Source organism: Protomyctophum bolini (assembly GCF_963924005.1).
Source record: "Protomyctophum bolini genome assembly, chromosome: 7".
In the NCBI taxonomy this organism is placed as follows: Eukaryota; Metazoa; Chordata; class Actinopteri; order Myctophiformes; family Myctophidae; genus Protomyctophum; species Protomyctophum bolini.
Window position 1 is genome coordinate 44569512 of NC_137868.1, and position 19811 is coordinate 44589322.

At 44.5% G+C, this 19811-nt stretch overlaps 2 protein-coding genes across 2 annotated transcripts in view; both read right to left on the minus strand.

Annotated features, from left to right (window-relative positions):
* Positions 1-19811, minus strand: part of LOC308318743 (uncharacterized protein) — a gene marked incomplete at its 3' end in the record, with an annotated part of 66518 nt that overhangs the window by 29252 nt on the left and 17455 nt on the right. Inside the window, exon 2 of the mRNA XM_080768370.1 lies at positions 3111-3317. Within this exon, the coding sequence (XP_080624496.1) occupies positions 3111-3317 (207 nt within the window). The remainder of the gene's footprint in view (positions 1-3110; positions 3318-19811) is intronic.
* On the minus strand, positions 13883-15244 carry LOC308317914 (thimet oligopeptidase-like; the record flags this gene model as incomplete). Its single annotated transcript, XM_080767263.1, has 1 exon — positions 13883-15244. One exon carries the CDS (start codon positions 15242-15244, stop codon positions 13883-13885), a length of 1362 nt encoding a protein of 453 aa, XP_080623389.1.

Consider the following 19811-nt stretch of genomic DNA (forward strand, 5'->3'; position numbering starts at 1 on the left):
CGCTTTTGAGTAGGCACGTATAGTGCATAGAAAAGCGTTCATTATAGATACTCTGGAGTGACGTGGGATTATATAGGACAGTGACACGCTTTATAAATCAGCGGTTCTCAGTTCAGTTCAGGTTTTATTTTAACTGGGGACACCGCAAAATAGTCATATTCGAACTGCATGGGGACACCCGAAAATAGTCATATTTGAACTGGGGACACCCGAAAACAATCACGTGACCAGATTTGACTGAGAGCCTACATGTCATCGTGAAACCTCCAGCTTTTCACCAGAGGAGAAACGGATTTTTATTTTAAATCCAAAATGAGTTAATATAGCACAGGCGGACTCTTCACATAATAACACTAGCATGCCTGAAATAAAGCTGAAATCGACATGTGTATATGAAATACATGCTTACACATGTAGCTGGGTGTAATGTTACCTGCAGAAGTGAACCTTTCAAGCCTGTTTTCTCAACTTGCATGTTTTCTGCAAGACATTACTCTATAATCCACAAACAAACATGTCAATTTGAAGCTATCATTCCTTTTATATGACGTGAAAAAAGTAAAATGAAAAATAATCCAATGACTGTCTCCCATTCACGGTGGGTCACGTATTTGTAAAATAATCATATTTGAACTGGGGACACCCTAAAATAATCATATTTGAACTGGGAGTGGGGACCCCCCCCCCCCCAAAAATAATCATATTTGAACTGGAAATTACTTCTACAGATTGTGTCCAAACATCACGCAAATTGGTACCCTGGTCGTGTGATCAAGACGGATCTCCTATTTCGACCTGATTGGCAATAACTTCATCAACTTTCCACATAATGGAATGCCCTGCCTGTGGAGATGTGGCTAGCAAAACCAGTGTCTTCCTTTAAATCACTTCTAAAAACCTATCTTTATTGTAAAGGCCTTTTTCTTTTTTCGTTTTTGCCTCTTTCAGCTTTTGCGTTTGCGCAGTTTTTATATGCTGCTATTGTACCTGCAAAGCACTTTGTAACCGCTGGTGGCGGCGGTGGCTCAGGGGTATAGAGTGGCTGGATGGTATAAGCGCAAAGGTTGCCAGTTCGAACCAGAGTTGGTGTCGAAGTGTCCTTGAGCAAAGACACTGAAACCCTATAATTGCTCCTGATGTGCTGGTTGGTTGGTTGCCTTGCATGGTTTCCAGCCGCCATCGGCGTATGAATGTGTGTGTGTGAATTGGGTGAATTTAATGCACAATCTATATGTAAAGCGCCGCTATATAAATGCACCATTTAACCCATTCTGACCTGAGATCAGATTAATACGAGGTTTCCACTGGACACACACTGGGTCTGATCAACCCATTCTGACCTGAGATCAGATTCTAAAAATGTCAGTCGTTCTTCGATTTTTCAAAAATAGCAGACCTACAAGCTCGTAGCGCGCCACTCGGTGGCGCGCTATGAGCTTGTAGATCTGCTATTTTTCAATAGCTAAAGCATAACATGATGCTAACACCAATATGGGTTCCCGTTCAGAATGGGTTAACCTTCCTTTGGAATAGTGCTGTATGAATAAATTTGTTATATCGTTGTTATCGTATTCCACTCACCTCTACTTGAACTCCGAACATTACTGGCCCACAATAACCTTCCTGACCTGACCTGACCTGGCCTGGCCTGGCCTGGCCTGGCCTGGCCTGGCCTGGCCTACATGTGCTCGGAGGAGCTCTATTTCTAGTTGCTGCTACTGTACGCACAGCGACGCCTTGGGGTTGCTGCTGCAATATAAATATGTACAACCCACCCCGGACTCACTCAACGGACAAATTACACACACTCACGCACGCACGCACGCATGCATCCACACATGCACATATTCACGCACGCACGCCACGTGCTATAGCCCGATCTCACCCAAGCACGGTGAAATAGCACGGATTGGTAACTCCGTACAAAATAAAACAAACAAACAAACAAACAGACAGACAGAAGAGGCTGTCGGAGAACCTGATCTGGATAGGGACACAGAATAATGAATTGCATTTCCACAGCGCTTTTCCAACGGTCCGTTCATTCATACATTGGGAGGTGCAGCGGCGAACAGTCGACACGCCAGCGTCCTCGCTTCCCACAGCTCACACCGACCAACACATTGGAGGCAATGTATAGGGTTCAGTGTCTTTGCCCAAGGACACTTCGACATGTGGGACAGGAGGAGACGGGATTCGAATCGCCGACCCATGGATCATTGGACGACCTGCTCTATACCTCCTGAGCCACAGCCGCCCTTATGATCCGATGCAGGACAATGTCACTATGACAGAAAGAGACAACATGGGTCTGTTCCAAAGCCAATACGCAGCCTAGAAATCCGTACATATACTACCACTGTTTTGAACTTAAGACGGAGGTGTGGCTTTCACCAGTCGTCTAGTTACGGAAAATTGCCAATCCGTGCTGTTTCACCGTGTTTGGGTGAGTTCAGGGTTTAACATTATTTACAATCCCGTGCTTTAGTTACAACTCGGACGGTGCCGAGTCGGCTCTAGCGAACTTCGCAACGTTCGATACGGCAACTCGTGCACGCTTTAGAGAGACACTCGCTGGTGTCTCTCGTGGCTCAAGGTCTGTAGAGATGGCGCCCCTTCCTTCAGCGTAATATGTACCGATTTTTGGGGGTTTCTAGGTGTGTATGTATACAGAAACGCTAATCCGTGCTATTTCACGCGTTTTTTGGTTGACACCGGGCTGCACGCGCGCTAGAGATGCTCCGATCGATCGGTGATCGGCCCGATATTCACTCCAAATGACTCGATTGGTGATCGGCAAATTTACCCGATCTGTAGAAACCGATCTTTTTTTACACCATTTAAGTGGTATTATATAATCAGATATATATAGTATAATATCATTTTGCATCTTTGTGACAGGCCTAAATACTTCTTTCCCCCCCCCCCCCCCCCCCCACACACACAGGAACAGATTTGACGTGGGTTTTGGCATATAATCTTGGAAGTTTTCAAATTTCCCCCCTTACGCGGGATTGGTCCCATTATACCTAATCTAAGCACCCTATAACGCACGCACGCGAGCGAGCACGCACGCACGCACGCACGCACACGCACACACACGCACACACCTGGGGTCCAGCAGGATCTCCGTGCTGTCCTCCTTGACGATGCCGGTCCGGAAGTTGAGCGCGAGGTCGACGAGGAAGAGCGTGTCCGTCACCACGTTGAAGATGATCCACGGTGGAGTGTTCTCGTCCTTGAAGAACGTGATGCCCACCGGCAGGATGATCAGGTTTCCCATCATCAGACACAGCATCAGCAGGTCCCAGTAGAACCTACATGGAGACATATATATATATATATATATATATATATATATACAGAGAGGCAGGATGACCAGGTTTCCCATCATCAGACACAGCATCAGCAGGTCCCAGTAGAACCTAGAGAAACATATTCACATTTTTCATCATATAAGCCCATAAGTCTTTGCGTTTGTGTGTGCATAAGTTCCTCTTTCTCTTGCTGCGTTGCCAGTTTTGCGAGAGAGATAAACAAGTGGCCAGGTCTATGAAAACAAGCACGAATGAATATAGCTGATCTACAAGCTCACGGCGACACATTGTGAGGTTGTACATTCGTTATTTAAAAAACACATTGAGAATAAATTGAAGTATTTTGAATATCTTTTTAACATTATAATAAAAAAAAGGCACAAAATATGTTCAGATTGATGTCTGTGGACAATTACATAGTATTTATCTGGGGTTCCTTGATGTGAAGAAATGTGGAAGCAAGCGCAAATAAGCAATCTAATTTAACATTTGTCAAGTTGGTCACGTGGCCAAAAGCGGTGGACAGAAACTGGTCTACATGTTCTGTTGCCCCACCAGGGGCAGAAACAAGGCCTTTTAACCAGGCTACTTGCACACACTGCAACTCGCTTACAATTCGCAAACCTGGCAACACTGCTCTGTGTTCTCATAGGCCCACCAGGCCCGCCCCCACACTACTTCTTTCAGTCTCACAATCAGCCATCTTGCTTTTTAGGGCCCTCGCAGGATAACAGAAAGAAGGAAGGGGAGAAATTAGTGCTTATCCCTTCTAAATCCCTGTATTTACAAAATAAAACACTCAGCGAATCCCTTAGTTAAATCAACATTGTTCATTCTCACTACTTGGATTGTGCCGAAATATTTACGTTACACGTATAGCTTTTGCTATTTTCGCCTGCCAGCCCACCGCCGACTACACACGCCTGCACACACACACACACACACACACACACAGGAATGGCTATACGGCGGCGACACAGCAGTGCAGCGTTATAATTTTCAGTTTCATTAAATAACTGTCTTTCTCAGCGTGCGCACGTGCGCACACAACATTATTCAAGTGAAATGCGTAACGCCAATATTGGGCTCAACTACGTTCACTTAATGGGGCCAGTCCTTCACAGTGACACACGCGTTAGATGAACCACGCGACCGGGATGGTTTCTACCCCTCAATGTCGTGCATTTGCTGCGCCCTTCTAATGCTGCGCCACGCCTACTCTATACTGCTCCATGCGACTCGAACAGCGTCAGCAGCAGCAGCTCCGAGCCTCCGTCAGAAAGGCTGCCCACACCACTGCACAGCCCCACACCCAAATGAATCGCATGAATGAATAAGGCGCTTATATCGCTTTTGCTCAGTGGATGGGACATTTACATTACAAGCAATCGGATGGACGCGTGGATAACGGCATGGCTGTGTGCAATCGGAGGGAAAGCTTCCATAATCCATATAGCTTCCATGCTAGCTGCTTCAGACACAGGGGAGGGGAGGGAGAAATAGTGCGAAATAGCGCTTATGCAACAATTACCCTTCAAACAAACACCTCAACTCGATGTCATTGTGAATCAGAATTTCGAGCGAAAAAAAGTGTGCGTGTGTGTGTGTGTGTGTGTGTGTGTGTGTGTGGGGGGGGGGGGGTGTGTGTGTCGCGTCGCCCTCCAGCTGCAATTGCGAGTGTGCGCTGTGTGCAGGGCACACTACTGAGTTTAAAAACACAGCTGAAACATGAAGTGGAGTCTGTCCAACGACGTCGAGTCTGTGGGGGCTATATGAAGAATTAAATAGCCCCTTTTAGCCCCCATGAGGATTTTCGTGGACATTTTATATTAACATTACAGATTTTCTGGCAATTATTGACACTCTGTGACTCTGTCACAGACTGCATACTAGCGTATTTACACATGCTCTGGAATTCCGCCGGCTGTTCAGAGGTGTTAAAAGTACTCAAATGCTAATCGGGTTTCTTTTGTTTTCACCTAGCCAGGTATTATATGCCTACAGTACAGTGCCCATAGGCGGCGGGTGTGTAAGGCAGCAACACTGACACTTTCAGCGGAGTGACTCGAGAAAAGACCCATATCGTCCAAAATAGGCTAATCCGTCGTTGTCTGTGTATAGGCTAATTCATTGGTAAAAGTATGCTAAATAACTCAATTTTAGACCATTTGGGAAATAAATAAATCCGCGGCGGAAAGTACAATGTGCATGCACACAATATGTAAATAAATACATGTGTTACATTTTCTTGCATAAACACAAAGAGCTGTTTCCATAACTGCACAAATTATTGCACATAACATGAGTAGCTGTTAGAATAACATAATAACATAACATGAGTAGCTCTTTGCCTGCCTGCCTGTCTGTCTGTCCATGAGTAGTTATTTGTCTGTCTGTCAATGAGTAGCTGTCTTACTGTCTGCCTGTCTATGAGTAGCTGTCTGCCTGCCTGTCTATGAGTAGCTGTCTGCCTGCCTGCCTGTCTGTCCAATTGTCCATGAGTAGCTGTCTGTCTGCCTGTCTGAGTAGCTGTCTGCCTGCCTGCCTAATTGTCCATGAGTAGCTGTCTGTCTGCCTGTCTATGAGTAGCTGTCTGCCTGCCTGCCTGCCTAATTGTCCATGAGTAGCTGTCTGTCTGCCTGTCTATGAGTAGCTGTCTGCCTTCCTGCCTGTCCAATTGTCCATGAGTAGCTGTCTGTCTGTCTATGAGTAGCTGTCTGCCTGCCTGCCTGTCCAATTGTCCATGAGTAGCTGTCTGTCTGTCTATGAGTAGCTGTCTGCCTTCCTGCCTGTCCAATTGTCCATGGGTAGCTGTCTGTCTGTCTATGAGTAGCTGTCTGCCTTCATGCCTGCCTGTCCAATTGTCCATGAGTAGCTGTCTGTCTGCCTGTCTATGAGTAGCTGTCTGCCTGCCTGCCTGTCCAATTCTCCATGAGTAGCTGTCTGTCTGCCTGTCTATGAGTAGCTGTCTGCCTGCCTGTCCAATTCTCCATGAGTAGCTGTCTGTCTGCCTGTCTATGAGTAGCTGTCTGACTGCCTGCCTGTCCAATTATCCATGAGTAGCTGTCTGTCTGCCTGTCTATGAGTAGCTGTCTGCCTGCCTGCCAGCCAGCAAGTTGGTTAACAGAAAAAAAATTGTTATGGCTGAGTAAAATAAAATACAATAAACACAATTTGCCTGAAAATAGATTACCCAGCTATGACCTTTTTCATGAAAAAAATGTAGTAGTGATATGGCTGACTGAGTAAAATAAAACAATCTACCTGAAAATAGATAGCTATAAGTGAAGAACTATTAATGGCAGCTGGGTTTCATCATTCAAATAAAATAGAATTCTGTCCGTTTAGCTATAAAATTATGTCAGGGAATAGGGATACACAGTATATGTCTTTCATTTGCATTGCATCTCCCCCCCCCCCCCCCCCCCCCGCCCCCAAACTTTTATTTTCGTTCGAGTAATAGTACAACTCTAATAGTATTACTTATAATAATGTCATTAAAGATAACTTCATTCAGATTTATTTATTTTTATTTCATTTTCCAGATTTTTTTTTCTTTTTTTTTGATTTTCATTGGTGGGCCAGTCATAATGGTCCCGCGGGCCTGATGTGGCCCGCGGGCCTGAGGTTGAGTATCACTGCTGTAGCCTACCCAAAGTACCAGTGAAAACATCAACTTATTTTTTCCCACCGCTGTGGGGGGGGGGGGGGGGGGGGCTGCGGGGAGGCGGGGCTCATGAGGATCATCAGAACTATTCGGTTCTGAGTCTGTCAACTCCCGCAATTTCCTTCTTCCCATATTGCGCTGCAACGACACTAGGATTGAGCCCCCCAAAGGGGGGCGAAATTCTAGTTACTATACACTTTAGAATCAACCCAAAGAAAACATCAACCAGCTACTATACCAATAATGTATTTGCAAGTGACTTTACAGAAAAAACAAGTCAAAGGTCGTTTATAATAAGCAGACATGGCAACACAGACATGAAGGAAGTTTAAAGCACACACACACACACCCCAGTACGTTGGCGGGGAAAAACGTGGATACAGAGAGGCAGGATGATCAGGTTGTCCATCAGTGGCGGCCTTATATACGTTTCAATCGTTTCAATTGAAACGGGGCCTCGAGCCTCCAGGGGCCTCAAACAAAAATAGTAGTAGTAGTAGGCTAGTAATATTGCATTGCAGCCTTCCAATCAGCATTGCCAATTATTCAGCATCATCCTGTTGTACGTCCACTTTAGTTGGTAGCAGCTAATAATCACTGATTGCATCATTGTATAGCATTATGCTGCCTCCCAGTTAAACCTTACAGTCATTTCAATTGCAATTGTTTAATCAAGCTGCTTTAGTGTATTTCTCTACTTGGCTGTGCTGTATGCTGTTCATGCTTTGACGTCCGATAATACACACTGACACACACACACACACACACACACACACACACACACACAAAAACAAAAGGGTTTAAAAAATAAATATATACATATTAATTATCTAAATTATGATGTCATGAACGGGGCCTCCCGATCCTTAAGGCCACCCCTGTAATGTCCATCATATTCTCGCGTAGCCAGACCACTATTCCACAATCTCCAAATGCTATATATATATATATATATATATAGAGTCTGGAAGTAACTACACCTCCTGGAATCTGAGTATTGGAAGCTGCCCATTTCCGTTCAAGAAAATGGCAACAACATGGCTAGTGGCTATACAGTATATAATACTGTAAATGGAACTGCCACAAGCTCAGCTAATTGTTGCTTAAGTTATAATTAGGTCCGGCTGCCATTACTAGCCCGCTGCTTAACCCATTCTGACCTGAGATCAGATTCATACGAGGTTTCCACTGGACACACACTGGTCTGATTAACCCATTCTGACCTGAGATCAGATTCTAAAAATGTCAGTCGTTCTTTCGATTTTTTCAAAAATAGCAGACCTACAAGCTCGTAGCGCGCCACTCGGTGGCGCGCTATGAGCTTGTAGATCTGCTATTTTTCAATAGGTAAAGCATAACATGATGCTAACACCAAAATGGGTGCCCGGTCAGAATGGGTTAATGGAGGACTTGAAGTTATACCGCCGGAGCTAATCCACTTTACGTTTGACGTTGATGTGGAATTATTGCCATTCCAATAATAATACTTGATTTGATTTGACAGACGGAGAGCGAGCGAGAGAGAGAGAGAGAGAGAGAGAGAGAGAGAGGGAGAGACTCTTCTCCACTGTTCGTCTGTCTCTCCATCAGTCCGTCTGTCAGGTTTGTTTGATGTCCATGACCTCTAATCCCACAGCTGTAACAATGAGTTGCACGCACGCACGCACGCACGCACGCACGCACGCACGCACGCACGGCAGCGACGATGGCCGGAGGGGCCGGCTTGAAGACAGAGCGGTAACTTATCTGTGTTATGAATAGTTGATGAACCCGGCAGGTGAATAATTCACCTCCTGGTTGCATTATTAACACCTGTTCAATTGTGACAATCAGCGCAGATAATTACAAACCATTAACCCGTCCGTCTGTCTGTCTCACACGCCAACGTCTGTCTGCACAGATTCCACAGCCACTGTCTGTCCGTCTGTCCGTCTCTAGACTCTATCTACCCACCTGTCTATCTATCATAGAGAGTGTGTGTGTGTGTGTGTGTGTGTGTGTGTGTGTATGTGTGTGTGTTTGTGTGAGTGTGACCTGGGCCGATTAAAGTCACATAGAACATGTATATATTCGAGGTGCACTGTTAAAAGAGCAGGGTGCATAATTGTGAAACCCAATAAAGCTGGTTTGCGACTACGCCACCTTTTTTAATGAGGATGGTCCTCTGTATAACACTCTTAACTTCAATATAAAAGACACACAGGTTCAGGTCTTTATACCAGGCAACAGAGCAATTAAACATATGAAAACCCAGGGAAAAGACTGAGGCGGAGGCCATCTATCAGGGAGAGATATAACTTACAATATTTATTACAAAAAAATAGGTTTAAAATATAATACATGAAGGCCTCTAATTGCCAACGAAACAAAATATCATACTAAGCTAAAAAATATGCAATTACTTTATTCTATACCAACAATCCTAAAACTTTGCCATCAATATAAACTCTTAAAAACTGTCCAGTACAAAATGTGCAAGTTTACGCAGTGTGCAAGTCAGTCTAACTACGGGTCCGCGTCAATATGCCGACGGTCCATTGGTCCGATCGACAACCTACCTCAAACCCTCACCCTAAACCTAACCTCCCGCGGGGCAGACACCTAAACCTAACCACCCACCCTCTCCCGACCCCCCAGCGCACCTCGGACAAATGCTCCTTCGGAGCAATGGTCCGTCGCATCATAGGGTGCTTCCCTCTAACTACAAGGTAGCCAGGCATGGGCAGAGGAAGCAACCCCAATCCAGTCCTATAATTAAATCATCGAAATCCATCCACTTCCTCCTTCATGGATCTGTATAAGTACACAAAACAGAGCCGCCAGTATCTCTGTTGTACAGAAGCCCACGGCAGCTATAGTGCACAGGTATAGTATATCTACAGAACGCTGCTTAAACAGTACTCACACACACACGGCCGGGGTTAACCCGACCGCTGCGATGGTTTTGACGTGCAGCGTTCCGTTATGCACCGGTCTGGTTTCCCACGAAACCCCACTGATGCTGCTCCACTCCTTCTCAATTCGCCTCTCTGCATAATCACACTTGCACTCATTGTTCACTCTGTGTACAACACAAGCCTCTTGTTCTGTGTGTGTGTGTATCTGTCCTCTTTGCAGTCTCTCTGAAATGACTCCTCTGGCCCCATTTATATAGCCAGTGGAGCTCCACCCCATTCGTTGACAGGGCTGGCACTGAGCAGGTAATCAGTGGCTTAAAGGGGACGTTCAAGAACACAACCGTTGTAACACACAACAACATCACATTAAGACAGTAATACAAAAAGGGAGAACAACGTTGCATTAACAGATAAATAAGGCCATCATGCAACCACAAAAAAAAAATAAGAAAAATAACACTTGACCCCATCAACATGAGTTTATTATTTAATAAATAATGAATCAAACTGATCCAGGTCTCCCGTATAGACTTCCTGGAGGGTTTGCCCCTCTCGTTTTGTTTCTCCCCCGTTCTCTTACCCCCATCTATATGGAGATCCTTGATGTCATCAATATTGGCCAGCAACTCTACATCGGACCTCAAACCCTTAGATCTCCATATAATGGAGCTGACCTGTTCTGAAATTCCATTATGTTGATCCTCCCACATCCATCCTTCCTCTTCGATGTCTCCCTTTTTGACTGATACCTGTCCATTTAACCCATTATGAACGGGAACCCGTTTTGGTGTCAGCATCATGTTATGCTTTAGCTATTGAAAAACAGCAGATCTACAAGCTCATAGCGCGCCACCGAGTGGCGCGCTACGAGCTTGTAGGTCTGCTATTTTTGAAAAATCGAAAGAACGACTGACATTTTTTTAGAATCTGATCTCAGGTCAGAATGGGTTAATCAGACCCAGTGTGTGTCCCAGTGGAAACCTCGTATGAATCTGATCTCAGGTCAGAATGGGTTAAACTCTATAGACGGGGCGGGGGGGCGGAGGCATATTACATATCATTTCGGGTGGGTCCTTGACATGAAATATTGAGCGCCAACTGACACAGAAACAGTTTTTCAGAAAACTGTCAGGATTTTGAAGACATCAGACGTCATGACTCGGCCTAAATGGATCTAGACAGATACTCGGCGCTTGGATGTGTATCCGCAGTATCCTCGTTTCAACTGAAGAAGCACAAACGCAATGTTCCCCGTGCTCTCTACTTATACTTCTGTTGTGACAAATTGCCCCGTCGTTTTGTTGACTAGAGGGTTTGTGACATTTACTCTGATGTCACACAACAAGACGCTCTGGATAAAACCCCTGGTATAAGTGCCCTAGATTGACTCATCCCCCCCACCACCACCACCACCACCACCACACACCACACACATGCTGTTCAACACAAAGCAATTTAAGTTCATCCATAAGCTACCCTGAGGCTGTAACAACAACGGATAATGTACTAGCATTTCATTCCATAATGTAAATGACTATCTCATTGTCTCTGCCGGTGTCTCATGTATACGTCGTAGATATAGACAGACTGTACACTGCAATTCCCCAAACACGCATACACTTCTGCCTATAAGGGCAGTTTCCTGTGTTTTTACAGTTCTAAATTGGTATAGTTTTTTTTTTTCCTCCCTTTGAGCTATATGTGTATATGCATGTCTTGTCTTTGTCCTGTTTGTTATCGCGGTCACATGGTCTGTCAATATGATAAGTGCAAACCGTGAAAACGTAAAATGTCGATTCTGTCTCTCGCTAATCGTTATTGACAAACATTGACAGCTGCTTTTGAGAGATACAGTAAACCAGGGGTGTATATAGGCAACCTCAGGCATGGGTGCCAACATTGGCACAGGGGAGCAGGGTGATCACTGGCACACTGGCATAAGCGTGAGAGAGGAAATGTCTTTTATCATATATTAAGTCTCCTCACATCAGTGTGCAGATTACATCCTGCACATAATTCTATACATTCATTCAAACTCTGAACTCTGACTTGGGAGATAAGTGGGTACTTATTCCTCTATTAAGTCTATACTCATCAGTATAGGCCTAAAGTGGCCTAATGTTAAGACAATATTTCCACAAGAAGAACAAATAAGGTTGTCGTGAATATGGGAATCAAAATCTGTTGGAAATAATTATGTGTGTATTGATGTGGTGTCATAATAAAATGTAATGTTGATATGGCAAACTGACATTCAAGAAGATAAAAGCATGGCACTTCATGTGGAAAAACGTTGCTGACCCCTGCAGTAAACTCATTTTGAACACGTTATAGGCATACTCTAGTTTTGGAGAACAACATTATATTACATAGCAATAACCAAACAAATAAAGCTATTAAGCGTTTAATAGATTATTATACCAGTAAGACGCGCAAACGCGGGAAGCGAACGCAGCTCGTACATATTTGGTTTTTTTTAAGATTTAGTTTTAAGATAAGTTATTATTTTTTGAAGTTAAGTTATTTTTAAGTTAAGTTTTTAACTTAGCCATAACCATATAAGGAGTCCCCAATATACGTCCAAATATGGAGTGTGTTGCATAAATCACAAACAAATCACTCACCTCCATATATGGGCACAAAGGGGGGACACACGGACACACACACGGACAGACATGATCTGCTAGGTCTCATAGTAAGTGCTCACTGCATTCGCAACTAAGAATATACTGTACTAATTACACCATTCAGTCTGTCTGACAGATCTGGAACAATGAGAATAATACCAGCAATGGTTTTCCTGGCCTGTATGGTCATTAAGAGAAGATTTGTTTTTGCCGTTGTTATTCTTGGAAATGTTCCTTTTAACAGACTTTAAGTCTGTCAGCGGGTTTGTAATATTGTACAAACATAAAAGTATATTAACCGATTATATGCCGCAACGATATAGGCGGTGATGTGAGGCTATAGTGCCGGTGGAATGCGCGACATAAACAAAGAAGAGCCCAGGGACGTGCAGAGAGTGTTTACAAATGTTTTCCCAATTTTAACCCTCTAAGACCCAGCGTTGCTTTTTAGAAACAATTTTATTTTAATTAATTACATTTTATTTTTTTTCACCTAAACGTCATCAGTGATGTTCATTGCAATGCCATTGGTCATGATATTTGCATATAAACACCCCCCACAGAGGCTGAAATTCACACAAATAAAAAATGTCTGGACTCTGTGCGATTCTGAACATTTTTTAACCTAAGACTTTTGACCTTTACCCTAATAAAAGTAAGTACAATAATTGTAATATATGTTTTTTTAGTGATCATTAGAATGTCTAGAACATGTTTTATTCATTATTGTGAAAGATATCCCCCAAATGTAAATTATTAATTTATTATATTATTATATAATTATTATATAATTATTATAAATGTTTCATCAAACTTTTTTTTATTATTATTTTTTTTTAGTCTTAGTCCTAGTAGTACAAAGTAGTAGTAATAAGGTTGAAATCTATTTTTTGCAAGTAGAAATTAATGCGGGTCTTAGAGGGTTAATAGGTTAAGCAGTGCATTTATTTATTTTTGCCTTTATTGATAGTTACTAGTGAAGATAGGAGAGTAGAGAGAGAGTAGAGAGAGAGAGAGAGAGAGAGAGAGAGACGCAGCAAAGGTTGTCATGAATGGGACTTGTCTTGAACACGTGACGTGCTGTCAGGCATGCGCCTGGACCACTAGGCCAGCGGGTGCCCTGTATTGTTGTTTTTGGTGGGGGCTGTATTAAAATCATCAGGTGGATGGCGGATGGATGTCACAAACGTAAATTGCACTGATGTCAGACCACAACTGAAACTGTTGCCTTGAATGCCACAGACGAAAAACAGTCGTAAGTCCACACTATTGATCCATAATGTATAAATGATTGATATGGGGTGATTTGAACATGTGGACCCTGGGGGGTGGGGGGACATGTCTTTCTTTTGTTGAATGTTGATGTTGAAACCGTTAGTCCTTTCTCCAGCATCTGGAACGGGACCTCCGATCTGAACACGTTGAAACTTGTAGTCCTTTGCCCTGGAGGAACGCATCCTGATTGGGTTCACGACCCAAGAAGTTCCTCAGCATTTCCTTGGCATTCTTAGAACCACCAGGCTTCAGGATGCAATTTCTGTAGTGCAAACCCACCTTAGGGTTCATGATGCCTTCCCGTTTGAAACGGCTGTAGAACATGTCCATGGCCAACACCTCACTCCACAGGTAGCCATAGTACTGGCCATCTAATATGTCAATCCATTCATCAGGGATCACTCCCAGACTCTTCGGATGGGTGTAAAGACGTTGCTCCAATTTATCTAGTTCTATCTCAGCCAGGAATTCCCTACGGGCGATTGCGGGACGAGACTTGATGAGTTCGTCCAGCAGGTCGTCAGGAATCGGAGCTCCCGTCTTGTAGTGTTTAGAAATTCTCTGTAGTGGTTCATTCTCCCAAACCCAGTTTTCCAACATCTGGGACGGAACTTCTACAAAGTCCTTCTCCACGTGGAATGTGTGGAATGCGGCGTAGTCGACCTGAGCACAGAGGTTGTGCATGACGTGACCAAACTCATGGAAGAATGTGGTCACTTCTCTATGCGTCAGGAGGGAGGGGTTGGCTGTGGGTCTTTTGAAATTGGTGACTAAGGCAGAAACGGCCTTCTGTCTACTCCCATCAGACAGCAGACAGCCGGGCTGCAGCAAGATGCAATATCCGACATACCTGTACATGTACTTTCCCTCTCTGGTGAGCAGGTCGAGGTAGAACTGTCCGACAGTCTGTCCACAGGAGCGGTCAGTGACGCAGTACAGAGTGACATCAGGATGCCACACGGGGGCGCCGTGCACCAGGCTGAACGACAGACCCAGCAGGTCCTGGAAGATGTCCAGCAGACCAAGGGTCACAACCTCCAAGGGAAAATACTCCTTCAACTGGCACGTACTCTCCTCATCTCCCAGTGTCTTTGGACTCTCCTCATCTCCCAGTGTCTTTGGACTCTCCTCATCTCCCAGTGTCTTTGGACTCTCCTCATCTCCCAGTGTCTTTGGACTCTCCTCATCTCCCAGTGTCTGACTCTTCAGCTTACGGGTCAGCTCGTCCAGGAAGATGGAGACCTTGTTGGCAGACCGCACCATGTTGCTCCTCAGGGCAAAGTCAGCGTAGGTTTTGAAACCCAGCAAAGCGCTCTTCTGAGCACGTAGCTTCAACACCTCTCCGTCGGTTAAATTGCCATTTATTAACTTCTTCTTAATGTCATTTAGCCTTTTTTGTTTATCTTTGGGGAGATGCAATCCATTCCTATGTGTGATGTTTTCCTGCATGTATGTCTCCATGTATACCTCTGTAAGACTTCTTGCATCCACCTTCATCCCCAGAGCTTCGATCCATAAGCCACCGGGACTACCCTCGTACGTCCCAGTTTTTGTGATATGACTACGTAGATTATTTACTTACTACTGAATTTCATCTTGTCTTGTATGCTCTCCCCAAGCCGCATATGTACGTATCTCTTATCCTCTGCAGTAAGACTGTCTTCGTCCACCTTCATCGCCAGAGCAAGAATCCTCTGGTAGATGTCCTTTCTCATGCTCACGTCTATGAACCTTTTTTTGCATCTTATATGCATCCCAGCTGGCGGTCCTCACCTTCTCACTGGGAGAAACCTTGCACTGGAAGAAGATCAAGGACTGGGAATAGCACTCAGTTTCCATGTCGGCCAGGGCCTTCACGGTGTTGTTGAAGGTCACACCGTCCAGGTCCAGGGAGCCCACGGCGTCCCACACATTCTTGCACTTGGCAATGACCTCGTCAGACTTCAGCCGGATCTGTTTAGGGCTCAGATCCCAGTGCGGGTAGTCCTCAGTGCAAGCCCGAGCAGGGCTGTTGAAATCCACCTCTCCTGTAGATTCCATGTTAGTGCAAATTCTGTTTGGATCTTGCACTTTTGGCACAGTTGTATTATTGTAGTATGAAGGGATTTCCCTGCACCCTCCCTCATGTGTTTGGATCAAAAGGTGTGGCAGCAAGGACTTCAGTGTATCGATGCTAAATAAAGGAACGCAGAGATTCACTTTGGACAGTCTGTGACATCAAAGACGGCTTGACAGTTAAACGTCAACTGAAAATCGCACCCGTGTGAACTGTGAAGTGAGGGGCGCTCTTATCACACGTGACGTCATCATTGCGAACGCAGTGAGCACTTACTATGAGACCTAGCAGATCATGTCTGTGTGTCCGTGCGTCTGTGCGTCCCCCCTTTGTGCCCATATATGGAGCTACGTCCAAATATGGAGTGTGTTGCATCAACAAATCACTCAGCTCCATATATGGGCACAAAGGGCACAGACACACGAACGCATGAGTCACTAATTTCACAGTACTACACAGTTCTCACCAATTCGTAATTTATTCTAATTGTTATTGCAATTAACGATCTGCGTTCGCTTCCCGCGTTCCCCGCGTCTTACTCGTACATCATTCCGTTCCAATGCCAATCGGAATTTGCGTCCCCCGCCTTTGTCTTCAACGTTTGTGTTATACGCAGTGTTTTGTTTTACGTCAAAATGAAAGGGAAGAGATACCCTGTACTGGTCCTTTTGGATTCATCTCAAGGTCAAGGTCAAGGTAAACTTTATTGTCCACAAGGGAAATTTGTCTTGGGCTTTCACCCCAGCTGCAGCCACACATAAAACATCAAAGACAACAAAAATACATTACAGAGGAAGACACAACATTACACAATTGCACACATTATGTGGATTATCAGGCCTCATGAAGTACACTCAAGTACACTCTGTACACTCAAGAGTTATGGGGGTCCGTGGCCTAAACCGGGGGTCCTTGAAATAAAAAAGTGTGAGAATCACTAGTTTCATTGGACCCATGGCATGCCCCGTGTGCATAAATATCACGTAATGCTTTTGCGCGTGTGTATAGTCCCCCTGCACATACAGACCATTTATGATTTCGAATAAAACTATTTAAGCGTGAATAATGATATTTAAAAGCACGACGTGTCACAACTGGGATGGACGTGAGATGATGCGCGGAGGTTTGAGCGTGCAGAGGGGGGGCCAGGGGCTGAAAAAAATGAGCAGATCTACAAAAAAATTGCAGATCTACAAGCTCACAACTCACAACGTTGTGAGCTTGTGTAGATCAGCTATTTTCGGGGGCAGCAACCCAGCACTCTTTAGCTATAGTGGAGATGCGGTGTACAGTATAACGACATGGATTTATAGGAACAAATTTGTTCCCTTTCCGCGGCATGGCATGGAAAGGACTGGAGTGGCATTTGCAGTTCTCTTCCACCATCAGTAAACGCTGCATCCGTGGTCTGGAAATAAGGGCAATTGTTTTACAGACGGGGTAAAAAGGGCAGGGGGGCTGAAGCCCTCATCCGCCCGACGCTATGGGAGTGATTTGGTCTCCAGGCTCGCTCATGGCCTCGACCTATATACGAGACTTCGCGTGTGTACTAGCAAACATTGTGTTAACACGAGCTTGTGGACTACTACACTTAGATAGATCCATTGGGTGACATGACAGGTCACCGTCTCCATTTCCTGAAAAGCAAGGCTTTTTGGACAGCCGCCGTCCCCGAGGCACTGAAGTGGGATTTCAGAGAGTCCCCCAGTATATAGCAAGACAGATCACAAGATGTAAGCGGCTCTCGTTGCCTCATGGAGGAACAGATAAGACGGCTGGTATAGTATGTCTGGAGAGATGGACGGAGAGAAGTGTGTGAGAGGATCTGTGTGGATGGGGACGGGGGAGATCAGGACAGATCCTCTGCACAGCAGTGTTGAATTTTTTTTTTTAATGTTTTTTGAATAGTTTTCGTTTAGTTTGTTTCGGTCAACATTTTACAGTCACAGTTGTTTCAGTCACTACCTGGGAAAGTTTTAGTGTTATAGTCTAGATTTAGTCGACTATACAGTGCATCTTGGCGGGCCTTGACGCCGTCATAGCGGCTGATTCAACACGTGTCGTTTTCGTCGACTAAAACCAAGACGAAAAATGTTCGTCGACTACCTTTTTTCACTGACGAAAACTAAACTAAACTAAGCTACGATGACTAAAACTAAGACTAAATATAATAATAATAAAATAATATGATTTCCTCAACAATTATAACCTAGACTAAAATGTTAGGAAGGGACTAGTGGACAAGAGATCCAGTATATAAGTCATTTTACAATTTAGTTGCATGCTGAAAATAGCCGATCCACAAGCCCAAAACGACGGTATATATCAAGGCCCGCTAAAATACATTTTGTCCGACTAAATCGATTTAGTAGACTAAAATCTTATGATATTTAGTCGACTAAAACTAGACTAACGCTAAAACATTCCAGGTGACAAAAACGTATTCCCTATAACTTGAGTAAACTAAAGACCTGGAGGCGTGATCAATGCTCTTTGGCCACTCAGAATAGCCAAATGGCATTGATGATCACGCCTCCAGGTCTTTAGTTTATACTCAAGTTAGGGAATAAGACCTGGTATACTTAAGACACACAAAAAATACAGCCCTATGACTTAAAACTAAAATCTAAATTTACTGACAAAAACAACACTGCCTCAGAGAGAGAGAGAGAGAGAGAGAGAGCACGTACAAATAGAACTCACGGTCCATTAGGCTCCGTTTGTACTCAAAATTCCCGTAAAGGTCCATTTGGTTGATTTAGCTGCGGACCCCCTGGAACCCCCCTAATGGTCCCCTTGGGGTCCCGCAGACCTCACATTGAGAACCCCTCTGTCTCTACAAAAGGTTCTTCTCTAAAACGCACCCAAAATAGACCGGCGGCGTCCTCTCCTCTCACCCTTTTGACAACATAAATAACACTCTAAATTGGTCCCCGGCGTTTATTTCCTGTTGTCGTGTTTGTTGAATATCAGCGGCCCGGCAGACAGGAAATAATCTTGAACCCTCCCCCCCCAAGCTGTTGCCTGGCAACACAGTGTATAGGACCAAACGGTCCACATATACCGTTTAGGTCCTGCAGTGTCAGCCACTGAAGTTCAGCCATATTTGCGAACGCAGTGAGCACTTACTATGAAACCTAGCAGATCATGTCTGTCTGTCTGTCTGTCTGTCTGTCTGTCTGTCTGTCTGTCTGTCTGTCTGTCTGTCTGTCTGTCTGTCTGTCTGTCCCGCTATCCAAATATGGAGTGTGTTGCATCAGCAATCACTCATCAGCTCCATATATGGGCACAAAAGGGGCCAGGTCCACTCAGCTCCATATATGGGCACAAAAGGGGCCAGTGATTTGTTTGTTGTTGACCTGGCCCCTTTTGTGCCCATATATGGACACAATTTATTCTAATTGTTATTGCAATTTACGATCTGTGTTCGCTTCCCGCGTTCGCGCGTCTTACTCGTAACCCATTTAGACCTGACGTCGAAATTAAATAACACGTCTTCTATAAATCCTGACAGATTTCTGTAAAAACTCATGTTTTTTTATGTCGGTGGTTCTCAAACATCTTCACGTCAAGGACCCCCAAATATATAATTATGTAATTATGCCGCCGATCCAGGGACCTCCCAGAGCTATATAAAGTTAAAAAAACGTTCGCTGTGAAAGAAGATATATTCAAAGATTCCTGCCCACCTTTTCGCGAGTTTTCAAAAATAGCAGATCTACAAGCTCGTATAGCGCGTATAGATCTGCCATTTTTCCAACAGCTAAAGCATAACATAATGCTTAAAACACCAAAAGGGGTTCCCGCCCAGAATGGGATAATATACCATCTCTGTCTGCTGTCTGTCTGGGCAGAAAGCATGCAGCTATATATGGCCCAAATATTAAACTCGTCAGGAAATTCCTTTTGCATCTTTGTGGGTATACGCAACAAAGTCTGTATAGATGGTGGGGGGGGGGGGCAGTCTCACGT